Genomic DNA, 23,553 nt, shown 5'->3' on the forward strand with positions numbered 1-23,553 from the left:
GAGGTACAGGGGCACCTGCCATGACTAAAAAAATATATCATTACTAAAAAATAATTATTAAATTATAGAGTTTGGAAATTGCAAGGTCAAATCAGAACAAAAATTGCGAGGCTGATAGTTTGGGAGCAAGTGATCTCACTTCATTCCTGGAAGGATAAAAGTCTAAACAGACTGGAAGTGGATATAAACATTACAAAATACACTGAAGAAAGATGCATTCTAATACTGGAGGAATAACATGCCTAAAAATTTCAGATCTGCAATAAAGAACTGCATGGTGAAGTTAGAGGGATGACTTATATTTGGTTATGTGAGTATATTCGTATCGGTATATATATAAATATATTGTTATATAATATAATTTATTATATATTAATAAATATATATTCATATAAAATATATATGTATATATACAGACACACATGTATCAAGCATTCAGTTCTAACTCCTGTTGCTGCAGTTGCAGAAGAAATGAACTCTTAGCTGCTTTTGATTTTTTTCAATTTGATCACCCATTCTCCTTCCTTTTCCCTTGGGTCCCCTGCTTGTTAATCTTACAGGTCATGGAGCTTTATTAAAATAACACACCAGGAAGACATTGTTAATTATTAATAAAGGCTTTATAGATTTCTTTTCAATAATTTAAACTCATTATGGTCAAGGCTATTACATTAAACACCAGATCAGTTAGTACAGATGGGATTGCTGACAGGGAATTGTCACTGTAATGTTATCCTGACTTGGAAAGTGTCCATTAATTAACACTTAAAGCCCAAGTTGGAGTCATAAAGGGTTTTTTCTTGCCATCTCACACATAGTGATTTGTGGGAATCAGAAAAACAGAAACTTCCACTGGACAATTTGATCTGCAGCCTTGGAAGAAGCTTGGATTGATTGATGTAAAAATACAACACACAGATTTAAAGCAGAAAAATCATAAACTTTTATTTCTGTAGTTGTAGGTGAGAATGTGCCTTAAGTAAGTGAGAAACTAAACTGATAAGTTGGTGAAGGGTTATATAAAATAAAAAGGGTGTGGTTGTATAAAATAAGCAGAGCATTTAGAAGTTATAATAAAAGCCAATGTGTGCATGTGAGTGAGAGGCTGATTGGTAGAAGCTCATTTGGTAAAAATATCCACAGTGCAGCAGAAGTGAGTAAAGGTGAAGGGTTAGAAAAGCAAAATAAATCCTGTGGCAACTGTCCATTGGGTTAGAAAGTTCTGTATTGTCTTGTAATGAAGAACTTTGAGCTATGGCTGAATGCTTGCTCCTCTAAAACCTCACAGCCCTGAGACTGATGTTTGTCTGGGCAATAAATCATTCTGAGCCTGAAAATATTCCCACCCCTTCCTTTCCAGCGGTGACAATGACCGTGATTATCTCTCATGAGCAACCTTCTGAAAGGCCGATTGAGGAGCTGGTGCCCCGTGCCGTGGCCTTGCACCCCTGCCCTGAGCCTGGTGCTGCTCACATCCCTCAGCCCTGCCTTTCCCAGGACATTCCCTCCCTCCCTCCCTCCATCCCTGCTGGGGCTCAGCTCCCCCTCAGCCCTGCTGCCCTGCCGGAGGATTCACCAGCTCCCTCTCTTGGGGGCAGAACAATTTCTGCTGTGACCCAGACTGAAGGGGCTGCCAGTCCCTGTCTGTCCCTGCCAGTCCCTGTCTGTCCCTGCCAGTCCCTGTCTGTCCCTGCCTGTGCCCTCCTGTCCCTGCCAGTCCCTGCCTGTCCCTGTCAGTCCCTGCCAGTCCTTGCCTGTCCCTGCCTGTCCCCTCCTGTCCCTGCCTGTCCCTGCTCTGCTCCCCATCCATGGGGAATGCTTTCTTTGGCAGCACACCTGCACTGGCACTGCTGCTCATTAATTTTTCTGCTGGCACTAATTAGGGGCCTCAAGTCCTCCCCGCTCGCTGTGTGTTTCATGTGTCAGTTCCATTTCTTCCATCTGCTTGTTTTTGTTTCTCTTTTCCTGTGCTGACTCATCTGCCCGAGCCAGGCAGCTCCTTGGCTGTGCCCTGCAGCAGCAGCTCCCAGAATTCACAGAATTCACAGAATTCACAGAATCACTGGGTTGGAAGAGACCTTCAAGATCATGGAGTCCAACCCAGCCCTGACACCTCAACAAACCCTGGCACCCAGTGCCAGTCCAGCCTTGGTTAAACACCTCAGGGCTGTGCCCACCTCCCTGGCAGCACATTCCAGTGCCCAGTCCCTCTTTCTGTGGAGGATTCTTTCCTGATGTCCAGCCTGACCTGCCCCTGGCACAGCTGGAGGCTGTGTCCTCCTGTCCTGGTGTCCCTGGTGGCCACTCCAGAGGAAATGAGCTTGTGGGAATGGTGTGAGCACAAAGAACAGAACAAAATTCCCAGGTTGGAAGAGACCTCCAAGATCATCGAGCCCAACCCAGCCCCAACCCCTCAATAAACCCTGGCACCCAGTGCCAACCCAGGCTTGGTCAAACACACACAGGGATGGTGACTCCAGCTCCTCCTCAGGCAGAACATTCCAGAACTTTATCACCTTTCTGTGAAAAACTTCTTCCTGATATCCAACCTAAATTTCCCTTGCTGCAGCTTGAGCCTGTGTGGCTCCTCCATCCCCCGCCTGTGGGTCCAAGGCTTGCCCCATGCCAGGGCAGGCACAAAGGGGAGCAGGAATTGCCCCCCATGTGAGCCACAGGCAGCTCTCTCCAGCCCCAGCACTCCCACCTGACACCAGCAGCTGGTTTGGGTCATTTTTGGGCTATTTCAGTCATTTTTTTGGGCAGCCTGCTCCCCTCCCCTGGTTATGCAGCAGCTCAGGGCATCCAGTCTCCCAGGAAAACTCCATCCCCAGCTGAGGGAGGAGGAGGTGGGAAACCTCCCCTTGAGGTTTCCCACTTGCCAGCAGGACGGTTCCTGTCCCCTCCAGGGGGCTGGAGCCCCCCACACCCAGAGGAGGTGCCCTGGGTGCCCTCCCTGCCCCAGCAGGCACAGCAGGGCCTGGGGCTGGGCCCACGAGCCCCCTCCATGGGGTCAGAGGCCACCATCCCACACCCTGGGGTCCAGCAGGAGCCCTGAATGACATTTTTGGGTTTCCTGATGCTTTTGAACAGAGCTCTGATGCTTGGGAGTGAGGGCCATGGCCACATCCCCCACACATCTTCTGCTACTTTTTTTTATCCCAAATTACCAGCCATCAACTTCAGCAGGAGCTTTGGAGCTGTTCCCATGCTGACAATCCCAAAACTTCCACTGACTACTTTTCTATCTACTCCTATTTATATATTTTTTCATAAATATAGATATATGACTATATATATTGTATATCTGTTTATATATATACAATAGATAAAATTCTGGATATGTATATATACATATATAGAAATATATATATATACACTCTGTGTGTGTGTTTTTATATATATAGTGTGTGTGTATGTGTATATCTATATATATAGATAGATATATAGATATATATATGCACACACAAAAGACTCCCAAACTTCTCCCAGCAGACTCTGTTTTGGTTTGCAGGAGAAGGAACCCAACAATGGGTTCATTTGCTCTGTCCTGTGGCTCTCCTTTTCTCCTTCAGACTTTATTCTTTTTTTTTTTTGCCTTTTCTGTTCTTCTTTTGATTTTGCTTCCTGTTTTGTCTTGTTTATTCCTCTGTAGATAAGAAGAATGAGGGAGAGGAGCTCCTTTGAAAAGTCTGGTTAAATGAGCTACTGTGGGAGTCCAAACACTCTTTATTAGACAAGAAAGCTGGTGGAGAAGCCAGTGCCAGAATATTAAGCTGCTTGCAGAATTGTGGCTGCAGAGAGCAGCCTTGGAGTCCTCTGAGGAGGGGCAGAGAAGGGACAGGGACACTCATTTGCCCAGAATTCAATCCCACTCTGAGCCACAGGCCCAACCTTCAAAGAAGGCTCCCAGCAGTCCATGTCTGGGCTGTACACGAGGGTGACAGTGAATGCTTTGGGTCCAGCTCAGCTGTGGCTGCATGTGCATTTTGGCTTTCATTACCTTCTCATGAGCTGCACATTTCTGTGTCCAAACCTCCTCTGGACATGTCTGCATCTGAGTCTGGTCCTACTCCCTCTGGCAGAATGCACTTTTTTTGGCTGATACCTTTTTCTTTTTTCCATCTTTTTTCTTTTGGCTGTTCTAGAAGCATCTGGGCACAAATTACTTTCACTCCAACATCATTATTTTCATACCACAGGCCAGCTAAAGCTGTGCTGAGGGGGGTGCAAGGTGGGTAGAAATGACACTTCCCTCCAGCACAGAAAATAAATTAACGAAACCAGAACGAGAAGTTTTGAAGAAAGATCCCATCCTTTTTGTGCAACCCCAAGCAGCAGCTGCTTGTCTGGCACTGATGTGCTGTGCCAGCTCTGCAGGGGTGGTGGCAGCCCTCAGGGAGGGGGTGCTGCCCTGCACAGCCCCTCAGGATGGATCCTGGAACTAAGATTTGCTTACAGGGTGAGCTAACAAGTTAAGGTAGAGCCAGCACAAGTTTAAACTGATCAGAGACCCAGGAACTGCTTTTGTAGGGACTGCAACATTAAATTCAAACTGCTTTTGTAGGGACTGCCACACATTAAATTCAAACTGCTTTTGTAGGGACTGCTACATTAAATTCAAACTGCTTTTGTAGGGACTGCCACATTAAATTCAAACTACTTTTTGTAGGGACTACTATATTAAATTCAAACTGCTGTTGTAGGGACTGCCACACATTAAATTCAAACTACTTTTTGTAGGGACTGCTATATTAAATTCAACCTGCTTTTGTAGGGACTGCCACATTAAATTCAGAAGCCTCAAAGATGCCAGAGCACAGTAAAAGGGAATGCAGTTGTTGTGTGCATGAGGAAGGAGGAAGGCCCAGTGGCTGTGTGACATGGGGATGGTGAGAACACCTGCACACGGGCTCTGAGGAGTGGGCAGTGACTCCTGTGTGCCTCTGGCTGCTCGGATCCAAGCTGGGATCTGGTTCTGTCCAACAAAGTTTGCAAAGGCTCTGGGGAGCCTAGAGAGTGCAAGAAAAGCACCAAGATGCTGAGGGCTGCTCTCCACACGCTGCCTTGCTCAGTTCTTGCTCCTCCCAGACTGCAGATGGGTGTTTTCATGCTCCTACAGCCTGCTCACAGCACAAGTGTCCAGTCACTGATGGAGTTTTCTTGTGCTGGTAAATCAGCAGCTCCAACCCCCCAAAATGCTTTCACTGTGCAGCTGCAGCCTAAGACCTGGGTGTGAGAGCAGACACAAAATATTGAGTCAAAAGCTATTGCTGTAGTGAGGACAGAGCTCCTGGCAGCCCAGGCTGCTCAACCAGGCAGAGACAACCTGCAAATGCTGCACAACATCTCAGGAGTCAGGACAGAGGGAGAGGCTGTTCAAAGCAGGTGTTTCAGCTCCAAAATGAATACACGCAGATAAATCATCTGGGTTTTTCACTGAAGGGGGTGCACAAGTGCATTTCAAGAGCTAGAGAGAGACATCAGGATACAAAGGTAAGTTGGGCAGTAAGAGGTTTTGAGAGGATGCATGGTTTGAGTTAAAAATGAACACAGCTGAGCACCACAGATTTTCCAATCATGTTTATTTTTCCTGTAGCCCACAGACACAGTTGGATCTGGCAACAGAGCAGATTCTATTTTTCCATAAAGTGTCCATGTGACATGAAGCCCAGGCTAATACTGTCATCAAAGGCATTCAGAGGGGGCAGCAGCAGAAGCAATGGGAGATGCTGGGAGGAGGCCAGACAGCAAGGCACAAGGGCAGGAGCACCTCCTCTCCCACTGCCACAGCAGAGACAGGGTGCAGATATGCATAAAGGCATTTTTCCCACCGATACCAGACAAACACAGCACCATGCAACACAATCTGCAGCTGGAAGTGGGTGGGGAGCAGGATATGGATTGTTATTGCAGTTATTGTTGGGAGCTGTGTGTGCAGGAGAGGGGGAGAGCCCAGGGAGTGCCCAGGTGTCAGCAAAGCTCCCCAGGGGCATTTGCTTGCTGAAGGGAACCACCATTCTCAGGATGCATCTAGTGGGACACACCTCTCCCTTGGAGCCAGATCCACTCAGCTGCGTTTCAAATGCAGTTTGAGTATCTGAAATGCTGTGGGAAGAGACATCTGCCTAGTTCCTTTGCAGGAGGTGGAGTGCTGTGGTGTCTCATCAGGTTAAGGTTCCTTCCCAGCCTCCCTCCCTCCCAGCTCTGGCCCAGACCTGCACCTTCCTTGGCACTTGCTGTCCAACCTGGCCAAGGGCAGCATCACCTCAAACATCATTTCCCTTCTGAAGGAAGATTGGAAGAATACCTTCTCCTGATCACACTCTGCTGCTCACGATCCCCCTCCTCCCTCCAGCCCAGGTCCCACACAGCCCCCAGCCCACGCTGTGTGTGCTGTGCAGCTGCACAGGGGCAGGGCCTGGGCTGTGGGCACAGGAGGGTGGCACACACACACACATGGCATCGCTCCCTTTGACTTTGTTTCACCCAGTCACAGACCTTCCAGCACCCGAATACTCCTCTGCCAAGTGGTTCCTTCATCCCAAGCAATCTGCACAGCAGCAGCCAGCCCAGAATTCTCCACAGTGCAGGGCAACTCGTGCAGCCCTGCTTGCAGCTGGCACCTTTGCTCAGCCCTAGAGACTGAGAAAAAGGCTTTGGAAAGGCAGGCCAGCTCCTGCAGCCAGCACCATGCCCTTGTCTCAGCCAGTTACTGTACAAATGGACAACACACACACGTTATTTACAGCCCATTTTTCACATGATGGAGCAGCTCTTGGCCCGGTCTTTCCTGATCTCTGTGTCGCCCAGGAAGTCTGTCCTGCCGGGCATCTGTGACGCCCGCTTCAGTCCCCGTTTGGAGTTGCTGCGTTTCAGGTTCTTGTGCACCCTGTTGACCGAGGCCAGCGTGGTCACGTGGAACACGTCCCGCACGCTGTTCTCCGACACCTTGGAGGAGCACTCGGCGTAGGCCACCGCGCCGATCTGCCGCGCCAGCGCGCTGCCCTGCAGCCAGAGAGAGCAGCAGGGAGGTGTCAGGGCTTGCCTCAGTTCCCTGCGTGTCCCCCTGAAATTACCTTTCCCAGGTGGGCTGGCAGTCACCTCTCCTTTTCCCAGCTCCACAGGTGCTGTTATTTGGTCAGCAGCCGAGGCCACACAGACCAAGGCAGTCCCGTCTGAAATATTGGCAACTCCGGTAGGGACGGGAGCAGGGTCAGGGCACCTCGCTCCCACCTCATGTGGGAAATGTGTATTTTATGGTTGGCTTTTTGCAAATATTAAAATGAATATTGTACGTGTTATCAGTTAGGATTCAGAGGAAGAAGCTGATACTGACCAGACAGAACCCATTGTTTGAATGGAATTTATGCATCATGTATGAGGTGTATGAATATGAAACAGGTTATTGCTTTAAAGGGTTAATCCTCTGTTAACCTGTGTCCTTTTTCAGGCTTATTTTGCCCAGAAAGAGGTACCTGGACTGTCTGTAACTCTGTTTTTATTGTCTTATATTGTCCTAAATCCTAATTGTCCAAATTTTTATTACTCTACCTATATTACTGTTTTTATAACCATTTTATAACTATTAAACTTTTAAAATACTAAAAACAAGTGATTGGTGTTTTTCACAAAGCAGCCTGCCACCCAGCCAGCAGCCCTGGCAGTGGCACCTTGGGGACACAGCAGTTCCCCAGCAGGGCAAGGCTCTGTGAGAGCTCCAGAGGTGAGGGCAGCCTCCTGAGCAGTGCTGCCAACCTCTGGGCCTGGGGTATTGTAGAATGTAGGGTGACTCCAACATCTGGGAATGATTGGTATATTGATTTAGAAAGTTGAACAATGGCTTTATTAAAACTATACTATATTATATTATTATACCATATATATTAAAGAGATACTATACTAAAAGAATACTAAAGAAAACATCCTGAGACAGCCAGGGCATAAATTTGACTCAACTGGTTAAGGAAACAAAATAATCCTCAGCAGAATCTAACTGACAAATCACTGTAGGTAAACAATCCCCATAACACATTCCACATGTGCAAAAATAACAGGAGCAGCAAGTAGAGATAAGAATTGTTTTCTCTTCTTCTCTCTGTGCTTCTCTAGGAAAAACCCAGGGAGAAAAAATTATGTCCGTCTCTGTTCAGAGAATATGAATGCCACACTGGGGTACTGGCACTTGGTCATTCACACAGTGCCCCCCCTGCAGCTGAGAGCCCTGGGCAACCCCCTCACCTGGACAGTCACCTGCTCTGCACAGCACAGAGCCAGCCCAGTGCCTGCACCAGTCTGGGTCTGTCACCAGCCTGGGGACACTGCTGGCTCCTCTGGAGGCCACTGGCAGCAGCCCCTCAGCCCCCAGCTGTGGTTTCTTCCCCACTGCAGTTTCCCAATAGAGAACCCAAGCAGGAGTCACTGGGAGCAGAAAGAGCTGCACTGAGCTGGAGATACAGAAGGACAACACTCTCCTTTAGCCAGTCCAGCCTGTCAAATCAGACACTTCCACCTGCTTTGAGGAATTACTTTTCTGGATGCTCAGCAGAGCACCAGGAATAGGTCAGGGTCTTCCAGAGCTGGGGACAAGAGTGGTGGAAACACGAGCAGCTCTGAGTCCCTGAGCCATGACCAAACCAGCTGCAGTTGAATAATTTTGCAAAGCAGAGAAATCTTACTGAAGAAATTGCTATCAGTTATTATGAGAGCAGGTAATTCTCATTGTTTGCTAGTTTTTTGTTTAGATGTGTAATGCTATGTTCTGTACACTCCATAATGGGTTCTTAAATACTTCTGCAGTAACTATTACAACTAACTTTTACTTTTGGGATAAAATCACACTTCCAGGAATGTAATTACAAGAATTATTGGGAAATGTTGTAATTTCTATAATTGCAGCTGCAAGGCCTGGGGGCAGTGGTGACAGAGCACAGCCTCCCCTCCCTGGGCACTGGGCAAACCCACCTGCTCGTGTGTCACGGGGATGAGGCGCTGCTTGGAGAGCTCCCGCAGGGTGTTCAGGTCTGTCCTCATGTCCAGCTTGCAGCCCACCAGCACGATCTTGGCGTTGGGGCAGAACTCCTGAGTCTCCCCTTGCCACTACAGAGGAAAGGACAGGCTCCCATGGGTGTGGCTTTCCCAAGCAGGGTGTCACCACTGGTCAAACACTGATTAGCATTATCAGGGCTCTTTAATGACTGCCAAGGTCAAGGGTGGGCATGGCCAGAGTCCCCTTCATGCTCACCTGTTCCAGGTAATGCAAACCTGCCCCATCCAAGTGGTGCCCCCCTGTGCAAGGCCACAGGAGGCCAGCCCTGGCTGTGGAAAAACAGCCACACAGTCTGGTGCTCAGATCTGGGACCCCAAGGGTCAACAGGGCCAGTGGAGAGCTCTTTGCACACTCACACACTATTTATTACTGGGAACCACCTGTTAGAGACATTATGATATTCAGAGCATAGCTGTAGCCAGGGAAATTAAGAATTGAAGCAATGGAAAGAGAAGGCCAGGGCAAACATCCATGTCATTCATATAAATGACTCCTTTCAGAGCTCCCAAAGTGAATGCCTGATGTCAGCTGTGTCTGCAGCAGTAAATAAATCCATCACCTGTGACCTCCCCCGGGGGAGACCTGCACAGCTCCATCAGCATGTCAATGCCCCAGTTACTTATCTAGTGGTGCTGAAGTAGAAAGCAGATAATAAATAGAGATTACCCCCAGCTGAAGTGTCACTTGGAATTAGCAATTTCCTGCTACAATAACTCAAGGTTAAGTTATACCCTGGGCAATTAGAAGCAGAAAGAAAACCAAGCCCAGTGTCCACAACCTCGTGGGAAAAGGAGTACTAAAAACACCCAAATGTCATTCAACCAGTATCAGACCAAAGCAACTGCAAAATATGAAAAATCTTATTTTCTATCAGGAGATTGTTTTAGGTATCCCCAGGTATCTGCTTGCCAAGGATGTTGGTTCCCCAGGACTCAGGCACCCCCAGCCCCTGGGCAGCCTGTTGGAGGTCATGGTGCTGCAGCCACAGAGCCCCAAATGCCTGCACAACCTCACATGAACAGACCCAGGCCTTTTGGAGCTGGAATTCAAGCACCCTAATTTTGAAGAATTTGAGCTGTTTACACCTGGCAGAGGTCTCTGCAGTGATACAGGGCTCCCTAATTTATAGAGAGAGCTGTGATCCCCTTCCTGCATGACTGACACCTCTGGGAGCCCAAAACCTGTTGTGCTATCAAGACTTGTCAGAAGCAAAGCAGCACTCCACAAAAACTTGTTCTGCATGAAAGGCAGAGCTGCTTGCTTGCACTCCCTCAGATGCCTCTGCCCCTTCAACTGTACATGCTGTACAGCAGCCCAGGCATCAGAGGGGAGGCATTAATAAAGATTTCCTCTGCTGAATTTTTGCCTGAGGCTTGAACAGGAAATGTTATTTTCCTTATTTGCCTGATATCACAAGCTAAAACCCATTTCAGCTTCATGGTGTCTTAGAAATTTTCCTCGCTGCCATAAGGCTGTGAGTCTGCACCAAAGGAAACAAGGCATCAACTCAGAGGCACTTAAGAAATCCCCCAGGATTTAGGGTTTATTTTAAGTTACCATATCAAAAAAACATTGCCTAGCAGCACTCAAAACATCTGTGAGGCTGTACAGGGAAAGCCACACACTGAGCAGGGTGGACTCACATGAAGAGTGTGCAGAGAGACAAATAACTCCCAGCCCCACCTAATTATTGAGAGGTTTGTTTCATTAAGGTGCAAGTGATTCACTTGCATTATTATTCTGCTGACTCCCAAGCTGAGCAGTGAATTCTTTGAGTCCACATGAAACACCCTCCCTCCACCCAGCCTGCTTGGTACCCGGGACCTGCTCTGGAAGCCAACACTGAGCCATTGACCAATTTATCTGAAGGGTCTTTGTCCCCTCACCAGGACACTCCTGAGACAAAGACCCACTTCTCAGCCCTCCCAGCAGCTGAGTAAGAGGCACTTGCTTCAGCACAACATTTGGCAAAATGTGGAGAGGCCAAGAGGCCAGGCAGCACAGCATGACTTGTTCAGGCTGTGGCCATTCCAGCCCTGGGGCTCTCTGAGGAGAACAGCCATGGGAGCTGCTGCTCTGAGCTGCTTTTCACGCCTTGGTGCCTCAGAGAGTGTCACAAGCAAGATGCCAGCCCCCCAGGACAGGATGCAGCTGCCAGATGCTGTCCTGCACAGCAGAACCAAGCAGGGCACAGCCAGGACCAGGGGGTGCAGTCAGGAAGACACTGACCCTCCCTCCTCTGAGCAGCATTTGGGGCTGCTGGACTTCACCTCAGAGGAAAGCCTTGTGTGGAACCTTCTCCCAGAAGTGCCCCACTGGAGACCAGCCAGGGGTGCTCCACAGCAATCCCCAGCCCTGTGAGGCTCTCTGGGACCTGCCAGCTGCAATATCAGCTCTGCTGAAAGGCACTAAGGTGCAGGTAGAAAACTCTCAGCTATTCCCACAGAGCACGGCCACTCAGCTGTGCCAGGGCAGGCTCAGGGCCCTGCCTGCTCTCCAGGCCAGTGGCATTGTGCCATCTCATCTTATTAATTCACTTCAAATTCAGCACCACAGCTCATCATTTCTGTTGACGAGCTATAGAGAACTGATTGCTGTCTTTTTCACGATGCAGATGCTGAACTGAGGGGAGAGCCAAAAAACTGAGCACTCTGCTTGCTTGGAAACGGGCACAGGGGCCACTTCCCAGCTGCTGCAGGCAATCCATAGCCACCGGTGGTTCTGCTGACAGAGACCTTCCAAGGTCTTGATGGAAAACACAGCAAATGCCCAACATTTCTCTCTGCCCCCACATTTGTAGGTGTGAACACAGACCCCACACACATGCTGCAAGCTGCCACCATCCCCTAGGCTCCTTCCAAATGGAAATATCTCACATTCTGCACAGACCAAGCAGAGCACCTGACTGTCCTCCTCTGAGAACAGGCAAGGCCAGGGGCCAGAGCTGCGAGCCCTGACAAGAGCCTCAGGGCATGGAGACCCCATGGTGGGGCAGAGCACCCCTCTGGCTGCTGGGCACTCACCTTCTTGAGCACGCTGTCCAGGGTCTCGGGGCGGCTGATGTCAAAGCAGATGAGCACAGCGTCCGAGTCGGGGTAGGCCAAGGGCCGCACGTTGTCGTAATAGGCCGAGCCTGTGGAGAGGAGCGGGGTCAGCAGGTGCCATGCCACTGCTGCTGGGCCAAGGGACAGCCTGGCACCCTCAGCCCTCGCCACCAGGCACAGGACTTTAACTCCAGTAACTACTGGAGACACTGCCTCAAGATGCAGATAGCTCTCTTGAAAACAAAGGGCGTTAACCTGAGCTTTTGACCGGTGACCACCATAAGGTTCAGCAGAGATGGATTCAGAAGGTGCCATGCCACTGCTGCTGGGCCAAAGGACAGCCTGGCACCCTCAGCCCTCACCACCAGGCACAGGACTTTAATTCCAGTAACTACTGGAGACACTGACTCAAGATGCAGATAGCTCTGTTGAAGACAAAGGACGTTAACCCGAGTTTTTGACCAGTGTCCTAGTTTGCAAGGCAATATGTATTTTATTTGCCATCTGTTAGAAGTGTGGCAGTTATCTTCTGTTAATTAGGCAGTTTTATCTCTTCCACAACCAACCTCCCTCTGGGGAGATATCTGTTGTTAACAGGCTATTGAGTGTCCCTGCATGGCTGATAAAAATTCCATCATCCCATTGTGAGATGCTCTGCCCAGAGGGAGGAGCCAAGCATTCCTACCTGGATACAATCTGAGATTTTTGGGACACCAGCACAGCCTTTTCACTGGATTCCCAGAGAAAGAGCTGCCTTTCCCATAGGCTCTTCAGAGGAAGACTACACCCTTCTACAGGATCCCTGCTCCAGTAGAACCACATCTGCCACTCCAAGAGGGCTGCAGCCACCAATCCAACTGGATTGCTACCAACACCCTGACCAACAGGGTGTCAGGTTGTGTTCTGACTCTGTCAGTGGTTTTTCTTTTTTTCTTTTCCTAATAAATTGCATTTCTGACTTGGAGCCTCTCACTGGTTTTGCTTTCAAACCAGAACAACCAGTGACCACACCCCATAAGGTTCAGCAGAGATGGACTGGCAGAGGGTTTTAGTTCCTTTGTTTAGGCAAGGAAGTCAGAGGTTTTGCCCTTGTTTTCTTATATTTACCACTTGACAGAGTGAAGAGGCAAATTTTGCATCCCTCTCCCTTCCCTAGTGAGCCTCTGGCAGGTGCTGCTGGGGATGCTGCTCACGCAGGAGGGCTCAGCACTGCACACGCCTAGCTCACCACTCACGCCTGGATTCCATCACTTGTCATGCCACTGCTGCACCCCTCACAGCAGAAAGGTGTGGCTGAGAGAAGACAGAAAATGCTGCTGCTGGTTTGTATCCTCCCTTGCTGTCTTTATACAGGAAAGCTTGCTCACAGAGGTTGTGAGAATTTGTGACAGGTAAAAATGAATTGCTTTCTTCCTGGATTTGTGCTGGGAAAGTCAGACAGATTCTTTTTGGTATATAAAAGAAGTGACAGGATTTGGTGAATGAGCTATAAATGGAAGAGGATGATTCTGCATTCCACAGGAACTCTGTGAGCAGGCAAAGAGCCCAGCCTGAATCCTGCAGTGCTTCTACTACACACATACCTTCAATGCAAATTTCAGGCAGTAAAGTCACTGTGCCATAACGTTTTTATTTGCACTGCACTCTGTTGGTGAGTGCAGACACCTCAGCAAACAGTCATAGAACAATCAGCCTCACTGCTACTTAAAAACACTGGTTTGGTTTTATATTGCAAAAACAAACAAATTTCCCGGAGGGATGAGAAGCAGATTTTATTTATGGGAAGAGGAAACAGAGACACCAGAGTCCTTGTTGAATCTGCCTCCTCCAAAAGCAGGATTGCCATCCTGGGCTGAGGAAGCCAGCTCTGCTTCCTGCTGCAGCTCCCTGGGATGTCTGGACCTGGCACTTTCCCACCCCAGGAGAAGGGTGCAGCCCAGGTGTCAGGTGGCTCCTCAAAGTTCAGCACCTGATGAATTATGGATGATGGTGGCTTATGTTTCTGGAAGGAATGGCTTATGTTTCTGGAAATCTGCCTGGGCTGGGCACCAGAGGAGACTGGGCTGATTCTCTGCAGGATCTCCAGCCCCAGGTCCTGTGTGCACAGGGGCTCCCAGCTGAGGTGCCGAGTGGGGAACAATCCCCCAGCACAGCAGGAGCAGAGCCTGACTCTCCTGCCTCTGCCCAGAGCCCACGTGGGGCAGGCTGAGGGCTTTGTGGAGCCTTCCCAAACCCTGCCCAGTGCCAGAGACTGGCCATCCAGCTCAGACCATGGTACCAACAACAGCAGAGCTCCAGGGCTCTGACCAGCCCAGCCCCTGCAGGGGAAGGTGCCCTGGATTTCATGTGCAATTGGATCCCAGCAAAATCTGCTCCAGGTGTCCCCAGCTCCTACAGCCAGCCCAGAGGAGAAAAGGCACCTGCACTGCCTGCTCCTCTTGTGGAGAGATGGGGCTCTCTCCCTGCAAAGTCACTGGGAAGAGAAGAGGTCGGGATCAGCACAGAAGAAACAGACCCTGACCTCTGCAGAGTCCAGGCCACTTCCTAGAGGGAAAGTCAAGCTCTCTAATGGACAGGAGCCAGTCCCTGTGGCATTTTGGGCAGCTCTGGGGATAGGGATGCCAGTCAGGCAGGCAGGGTGAGCCAGGGTCCTGGGCACTGAGGTTTCTGACCTTGCTTCAAGCTCTCTCTGCTGCAGCACACACTGGGCAGAGCCACAGCACTCCCCATGGCACAGCCAGATGAGCCAGCCCTGCCCTGCCCTGGCTGCTTTCACAGGCAGCACCAAGCACAGCAGTGCTGAGCTCCCTTTGAACAGGCTCTTCAGTCTCATCTTTGCCACGGGCTGAGAGCACAGGACAGGACAGGACGGGAGATCCAGGGCTGATCTGCATGCCTGAATGAGCCCGGTCCTTTATCTGAGCCCTGCCCTCTCCCCCATGCACACAGAGCTGTCAGCCTCCAGACAGGGGCCCTGGTGCTGGAGGAAACGTTCCCACGCACATCCTCTCCCTGCAGCTTCTCAGTTTTACATAAACACTTCAGATAAATCTACCCCCTCCCAGCCAAGGAATGCTCCTTTTGTAGGGGCAGCTTTGGCTCATTCAGCACAGACATTGCCACAGCAAACTGTATCATAGCAACCTGCTGCTCCTCAGCAGCCTGCCAGCCCCTCAGCAGAGAGCCCACAGCGCTGCTGCAGCCCCCCACCATCCCCAGGACCCCCACAGGCTCACCCCAGTGACAGGAACCATGCCAGGAATCCTGCTCTCATCACCTGGGACCACAGGAGAGACTCTCGTGCTGAGGGAAGGGAAGCACGAGGTAAAAAAAAATAAAACCACCTTATTTTTTTTAATGAGATCAAGGTGACAGAGTCACCCCTGGCACCTCAGCTGGCATTCAGCTCCCTGCCAGCAGCAGCAGCTTTTGCCCACCTCAGTGCTGCCCTGTGGGGCAGACGAGCTGCATTGCTCCCAGCCAAGGTAATCCCCAGTTTGCTCTGGAGACATCTCTGCTGAATCAGGAAATTCTGTTTTGCATCTATTACTTTTTCATTGCATATGACAACAAAATAAAAAAAAAACCATCCCCCCAAAACCCCACCTAAACAACCCAAAAAAGCCAGAGCCTTCAACTCCAGCTCTTCAGTTTTATGGATTATGAGCACTTGACACCTTACAGATCCTCCAGCAAGACACTCCACAGCCTGGCAATTCCAAACACACACGAGGAGCCCAAGGCTGGTGTGTCTGCAGACTCAGCCTTCCTTTGCTGCATGAGTCATTCTCCCACTTGGCACCCAGGTCTGCAAGAAACAGGACCTAAATGCATCTGTTCATGATTAAAGAGAAAACTGGAGCAAGCCTACAACCAGCTTAAAAATAAAATTCACATTGTTGTCTGCAATTCAGGGGTGGATTCAAGCATGAGTAGCTCCTCTTTGCCCTTGGCTGGTAGATCCTGGAGTGCCTGGCACTGCAGCTCAGAGATGCCACTCTTGGGCAGGGGACTGAAATATGCTGTTTCATCTCTACCAACATGGTGCTAATCTTCATTTGTTCCTTATTAGCTGTTCTAGAGATGATGAGCCTCCTCACACGGGCACCCTCCATCCAACAACAGGGAAAGCCAGAGTGCTTGCAGAGCCATGAGCTGCTCTCCAAGGGGCTCCCACAGCCCAGCTCTGGCTAAAACAGAGATGAGCACTGCCAAGACCAGAATTTCTCAGCAGCACACTTGGGGGCTCACTGTAAGCTCTCCCCAAAGAGGCAGCAATGCTGAGGCACATGCTGCTCTCTGCAGGGACTGCCAAGAGCAGCCTTCATGGAATGAAACTCAAATTCATCCCAGCTTTCTAGAGGGCTACACTGACAAAACAAAGAGTTTTGGGTCACCTCCCCACACAGAGGTGCCAGATGAGCACCAGCCCTTAGAGATGACAGAGGGTGTCCACTCTGCCAGACAGATCCCAGCCAAGCTCTGGGTAAGAGGGCAAAGCTGCCAAAGCAGGAGCAAATCAACAGCCCCAGGACTTCCACAACCCTCTGTCCTGGCTGAACTTTGGCATTTGTCTTGCTTGTGCAGCATCACTGCAAACCCCTGAAGTATAGGAAAGGAGGAAACTGCTCTGTGATACAGAATAAACACTCCTCTGGGAAGTGCACGACTGAAAAAAAAAACAGCTCATCAGTTTGGACAATTAACCTCTGCTCCTAATTCTTACAATGCACGTACAAAAATTAGTGAATTAGTAAAGAGCCCAGCTGGCACACCTTGAGGATGAAGGGAATGGTATTTGCATAGGCTGAGGTGGCATTTCTGGGCCCTTCTCCAGATCTTATTACTGGAAGCCTGCCCCTCAGGAGGAGGCTGTTCTGCTGGATTTACCAGTGGAGGAATCCCCAGCTCAGGCAGGAACTGAGCTCTTCTGCCTCCTCCCAGCCCTGTGTCCTGCCTCACACATGCCTGTGGTCCAGAGAAGCTTGCTCAGATGCAAACCTCCCTCCAGCAACTGTGAGGAGCCCCTGAAAGCTCCTGGGGGAGCACCACAGGGTGTCTGGCATGGCAGGACTGGGTGTGCAGATGCAGCTGAGGAGCCCTCACAGCTTTTTCATGCCTGCAGCAGCTGACCAGGGAGACAAATGGGGGTCACAGGTCCCTTCCTGGCACTCTTGCCATGTCACAAGGGCAGCTGGCATCGCCAAAACCTGCCTGTCATCCTTTCTGCAGGGTACAACAGGGACCTAGAGTGGCAACAGCTTCCTGCAGCACAGCCAGCACACACTCTGCCCTCAGGGAACAGGGCTGAGGGCTGAATGAACACAATTCTCATGGTGCAGTGCTGCACATTTCAGGTTTACTGTTCACAGGCATTAGATCCCTCCCCAAGCACTTGGCTGCCAGATAAGGTTTCTTCCCACAGGGAAGGCTGTGCCTGTACACTTGCAAAGTTTAATGGAGTGGAGATTTTATCTTCAGAATCTGGGGCAAGAGGAGCAGGGAGAGCAGAGCATAGGAGAGAGCAGATCACCTCTGGGCTGTGGGAAAGGGGTCTGCACCTGAGCTGGGAACAAACCCACTCCCAGAACATCCTTCTCTGTCCACGAGGTCACAGCAGCCAGCAGGGTCAGCTAGTTGTCACTAAAGGAAATGTTCCTCAGCACCCCCACAACTCCCAGGACATCTCATGGCCCCTCAGAGTTTTGAGCTTCTCAGATCTGGAGGGGACAAAGGATGGATGATGCCAGGGATCATCAGAGCAGAACCAACCTCCATCCCTGAGCCACACAGCACTGCAGCATGCCCTCCACATTGTGCCCAGAGAGGGGATCCTCCTGGGCACTGCTCTGCCCTGTCTTCTCAAGGTCCATCCTCCACCCACTTCAGTATCAGCATTTCTGCTGCAACCCTTTCAAGTTCTGTCTGACTGGTTACTGACCTGCGTGAGAATGTGACCCAGCTGCACGTATTTTTAGGATTAACTACATATTTGTGCTGAGGCACAACACAAGCATGCTGGTTTTAGGTTCTCAGTCTGAACAGGAAGCATGGGAGGAGCTCTTTTGGTATGGAAAGGGCAGCTCCACATTTTCTGTCTGTCTAGAGCGCATTGAAGTCTTTCTGAGACAGAACTTGTTCTTACACTTGGGAAGAGGCAGCCATGGCAATCCTGGAGCTGCACACTGGGAATCCAGGCACAAACAGCCCCAGCATCCATGGAGATTGCTAAACTCAGCCCCTTTCAGCTCTCTAATCTCATCAACATTCCTCAGTAGTTCCCTTAAAAGAAGGATCTGTTATCACAGCCTGTGGGTTCCCACACAGGCCATTCCAAGGCAGACTGTTTGCTGAGCACAGGCAAAGAGGAAGGCGGAGGGGGATTTGTAATTCACAGTGTTATTCTTGTCTTGAAAGCACATCTGCTGAAGAGACAGTGGCTGTGGAGGGCTGGCAGGATTCTTACAGGCAGGCACACAGCTCCTCTGCTCTGAGCTGAGCAGGGCACTGCTGAACCTGTGAGCACTGACCTTTGCAACACTGCAGGCTGCAGCAGGCACTGTGACTCTCCACCATCCTGATGCTCCACAAAGGCCAGTCCCCTCCAGCAGCTTTCCAAGGCAGCAGTGACCTTGTGCAAGGCACAGTGCCAGGCTGGGTCTCCCACTGAGCCCTGGCAAAGATGTTCCTACCAGAAGCAGGCAGCTCCACTCTGCAGCTGAGTCTGCATCAGCAAAAGATGCATCAAGCAGCTCAGTGGCCTCAGGTCACTCCCTGCCTGCACTGTGAGGCCACAGGCACAGCAGACACAGCTCCCAGCATGGGGGGTGAGCCAAAAGCAAAGAACTCAGCCCAGGCTGCAAGGCACAGCGTAGGTTCCTCACCATTGTTATTGAAAGCAGAAGAAAAAGTCCACTTAGACACAGGGTAAAGCCAGGGAGCTGCCAGTATCAGTGCTGCCAACCCGGGCAGCAGCATGGCTTGAGCTCCTCTCTCCCCCTGATGGCACCCAGTGCCAGGGAAGCTCTGCAGAGCAGGCAGGGCATTGTGCCAGTCCAGCGTGGGCAGTGGGTGCACTGGCAATGCCAGGTCATGGTGGGAAACACTCCAAGCACAAGTCCCTGGCAGCAGGGCAGCCTTGCTCCCTGACAGCAGGGCAGCAGGTCAGCCTTGGTCCCTGGCAGCAGGTCAGCCTTGGTCCCTGGGCAGCAGGGCAGCCTTGCTCCCTGACAGCGGGGCAGCCCTGGTCCCTGGGCAGCAGGGCAGCCCTGGTCCCTGGGCAGCAGGGCAGCCTGCTCACTGAAGGCTCTCTCTGCCACAGACCTGCTGAGCACCTCAATGGTTCCACTTCCAGACCGGGGACACTCCCTGATCCCACGGGGAAAGCAGTATTATTACCTTGCTGAGGAGAAGCTCCCTGCCCCTGCACGCCTGGGGGTAACAATGCTCCCTCCCAGACCTGAATCACTCAAACGAAACTCGAAACTCGCCCACTCCTTGCAGAGCATCGCTAATGATCACCAGCCTTGCAGCCTCCTCCACCTGCCCGAGGAACAAAGCTCCTCCTGGCGGGTCCGGGGCTCAGGCACTCCGGCTCTGGGAGCACCCAGCCCTTTGGGAACAGCACTCCCAAGCCACCAGACATCCCACTGAACAGGAGTTTCCTCCACCACAAGATCCCAGCCCTGTGCAGAGGAGTTGTTTCTGTGCTGAGAGTGCTCAGCCAACAGGCAGCCAAAAGAATTTGCCAGAAGAGGAACAAGAAGAGAAGCACAGCATGGTGCCCTCCATAAGGTTCACGAGCAGAGGTGCCAGGGCATGGCCACTCCCTGGAGCTGCCACCATCCCTGCCCCACGCAGGCTCTGCACCCCTTCCCTCACAGGCAAGGGTGTCAAACTGCTTTTCAATGGAGGCTTTAGCAAACAGCATGTAGCACTTGGGGCAGCAGGCATGGGACATTCCTGCCATGCTGTGACATGGCACCTGAAGCAATTTTACTCCCAATTTTACTCCCATGTCTGTCCCAAGCTGGGACACAAATGGAAACAAACATAAAACTCAACCAGCAGCTGCAGATGTTGGACAAGGGGATTTTCTCCCCGGTACATTCCCAGAACTAAATCTCGTTTGAGTCCCAGCATCTGCCCTGTCAGAGCACCACAGATTTCACCCTGCAAAGAATTCTCACTGCTGGAAACACTCCAGAGTCACCCTCCAGCCCCAGAAAACAATGGGCAAAGAGTTAAAAGACATTTAAAGAAAATCAGAGGTCCCAATACAATTTGGGAGCCATTCAATTCTCCATCACTCCCATCCATTCTGTGTCAATATTCCTCTAATGAGAGCTCCTGCCTGCCAGCTGCCAATGTCACAGCCTGTGTTTGCCATTTAGGAGAGGTCAATTCAGCTCAAAAGGCTGCATTTTCCAACAGGATGACAGGACACAGGGAGCAAACAACACCCTGGGCTGTACAGGGCTTACCAGTGGGATGGCTGAGTGGCCAGGTAGACTGCAGCCACTCTCAGTCATCATAAAGGGAGTTTTCCAGGCCAGACTGCACTTTCCCCATCACTCACTGCTGAGAGATGCTCAGCTCACTCTGTGCAGCTTCCAGAGTCTCCAACTGCTTCCTCAACTAAGTATGTGGCACAGGAATTTAATTAAAAAGTAAAAAAAAAAAAAAAAAAATCCACCTCCTCTCTCCAGGTCTCTGCTGATTTCCCAGGGAGTTTCAGTTCCAATCACTTATCTAAGAGAAGGAGAGCATTTAAAATAGAAAGTGCTCCCCTCCTCATGTCAGGATCACCCTTTCTCAACACCTCCTTTTTCACTCTTGCTGGGATGGAATTTATCCTGAACAATAAACCCCTATATGAAAAGCAGCTTAAAAGAAAGAGAGGTAGCCCAGAGAGAAGGGGAAGTGCCCACCAATGCCTCTCATTCCCCTTGGGGTGGGCAATGAGCTACTCCTGATCCCTTCAGCTCAGCTGGTTCAACTCACTGTTGTGCAAAACTTTTTGTGCCAAAACTGCCATTTATAAGGGCCTCTGCAGGCTAGTGGAAACTCAATAGAGGTGTGCAGTCTACAGCTAAAAATTTCAGTTTGATTACCAGAGAAAACTGCTGTCTAGTGCTTGGCAGGATTGTTTATTAAGAACTAGCTCCTGTGTATTTCAAATCAAAGGGAATTTATCTGGAAAAGTACCTGATGAACTCTATCTACAGCAAAGCTGTTAAAGTCTGACATTTTTCATAGGAAAAAAAGAGAAAGAATCAAAGTCCATTTGTTTTTGGCTGCAGAGACAAATATTGGAAAAACATCTTTTGTCGCAAGGGGAAAAATGAACGTGTGACAGCATCAGATGCAGGTGCCAGATACACACTTTAAGGACTTTTTATCATGTCCTTTTCTTTAAACATTTGTAAGACCAAAGCACATCATTCTGGAGGATTCCTAAAAAGCAAACAATGCTTCAAACGTGCTTCTACACCCTGCAAAGATGAAGTTTTTTGTATCAAACACAGACACTCAAGAGCAAAGCCATTCAGAGCCCAGCAAAGATAACCCACCACATCCCCCTCCAAGGCTGCAGAAGCCCAGGTTTGGACTCCCCCAGCCATGGGGGTGAGCAAGCTGTGGGTGAACACTCATGTGCACCCCAGTGACACGTGAGGTCGAGCAGCCCTGAGCCCTGGCACACCCTGAGCAGCTTCAAGGAGCCCTCTGCAATCTGGACCAGCCAGGATGGTTTCACTGTGGCCACGTCTGAGAGTCTCCAAACAAACACACACCAGCCCAGCAGCAACCACCCTGCAAGGGCTTCCACGTAACCAGCACTCTGTGCTTCAAGCACAGCTCCTGGTCAAATGCCAAGAGCCAAATTTTCATCCCCAGCCCCAGGAGCCAGTGTCCTCATGGCTCACATCACAGCACACAGCTTGCCAGCAAAGCTGAATCTAATTCCCTTTTTGTCTCAGGGAATAAAAATCAGCAAAGCAAGGTCTCCTGGTCAGGAAGCTACTCCAGAAGAAGACTCAAATATATTTTACATGTTTGGGCTAGTCCAAGACTCAGTAAAGCCACTACTCTAGCTAGAGCTATGCTGATGCTATAGCTGTCATTTAATGAATGCAAAATTACAGCAAGGAATCTGAATGAACAACAGGAAAAGAAAGTCCTGGGTCATGTTTTCATTTACTACTGCTCTTGGACACTGAGAACACTTCATTTATCATCAGGATTCCAGAAATTAAGAAAATATGGGGAAAGAGCACCAGCAAGCACACGATGTATATTCATCAGCAGAGCACAGCATGCAGCTGCACTGCCTGTACAAAAGGATCCGAAGGTAAATTAGAGAGTGCATGTGAACTTTGTGGGATGCCAATATTTCCATTAGCTCTCCTCTCACAACTCACGCCTCCACCGAGCAGGCACAAACTTTGGGACGGGTCCCGGCGGGCTGGGACAGCCGTGCCCGGCGCTTTGAGCACAACCACAACCCAGGGACACAAAGAGGCGAAACCAAACCAAGCCAAAAAGACGCCAGAGAACCCCAGAGGCTCTGTGGCAGCGCCAGAGCATCCTTCCCGAGGCGAGGGCTCCCTCCTCCAGCAGCACTCTCCCTCCTCCCCGCTGCAGCCGCAGCCGGTTCTCCTGCTGCAGGGCTCGGAGCCGCTGCCCCTGCCCCAGCCCGGCGGCTCCGGGAACGGGGAACCGATCGGTGGGAACGGGGAAGGACGAGACCGGCCCCGCCGCCCCCCGGCCCACCTGAGGTGTCCCACATGTTGAGCTCCGTGCGCTGCTTGTCGATCTCGAAGCTGGCCGTGTAGTTCTCGAAGACGGTGGGCACGTAGCTCTGGGGGACGGAGGGGAGAGCACAGGTGAGCTGAGGTGAGCTGAGGGGACGCGGGGCGCAGAGCCCGGCCCGCCCTCCCGCAGCCCTCCCGCACCTCGGGGTAGCAGTCCTTGGCGAAGACGTGCAGCAGCGCCGTCTTGCCGCACTGCGTGTCCCCCACCACCACGATCTTGCAGCGAGCCAGGTGCCCCTCCATGGTGCGGGGCCGCCGCGCCCGCTCCGCCGCTTTACCGGGCCGGCCCCGGCCTGGCCGCGCCCCCGGCCCCGCCGGCACCAACCAGGCGCGGAGCGGAGCCGGCGCTGGGCAGGGCCGCGGCCCCGGGAGCCGCCCCCGCCAGCCCCGCCGTCCCTCGGGCCGTCCCCTCGGGCCCTCGGGCCGTCCCCTCGGCGCTGCCGGCACTTGTCGCCAGCACCGGGACGAGGCGGTGGAGGATCCGGGGTGCCCTCAGCACCGCGGTCCCTGCCCGGGATGGGCTCACAGCCCGGCCCCGTGCTGCTCTCCGTGCCCGGGATGGGCCCACAGCCCGGCCCCGTGCCATTGTCCATGCCCGGGATGGGCCCACAGCCCGGCCCCGTGCCATTGTCCGTGCCCGGGATGGCCC

At 51.2% G+C, this 23,553-nt stretch overlaps 1 protein-coding gene across 1 annotated transcript; it reads right to left on the reverse strand.

Annotated features, from left to right (window-relative positions):
* Positions 1 to 5,565: 5,565 nt before the first annotated feature.
* Positions 5,566 to 23,263, reverse strand: RND2 (Rho family GTPase 2). Its single transcript, XM_064399684.1, has 5 exons — positions 23,046 to 23,263; positions 22,864 to 22,951; positions 12,070 to 12,179; positions 8,962 to 9,096; positions 5,566 to 7,005 (listed from the first exon to the last, which is right to left on the reverse strand). The coding sequence occupies exons 1-5, from the start codon at positions 23,145 to 23,147 to the stop codon at positions 6,757 to 6,759; spliced, it is 684 nt and encodes a 227-aa protein (XP_064255754.1). The 5' UTR covers positions 23,148 to 23,263; the 3' UTR covers positions 5,566 to 6,756.
* Between the last annotated feature and the right edge of the window lie 290 nt (positions 23,264 to 23,553).

This window comes from Passer domesticus, chromosome 27 (genome assembly GCF_036417665.1).
Source record: "Passer domesticus isolate bPasDom1 chromosome 27, bPasDom1.hap1, whole genome shotgun sequence".
Classification (NCBI taxonomy): domain Eukaryota; kingdom Metazoa; phylum Chordata; class Aves; order Passeriformes; family Passeridae; genus Passer; species Passer domesticus.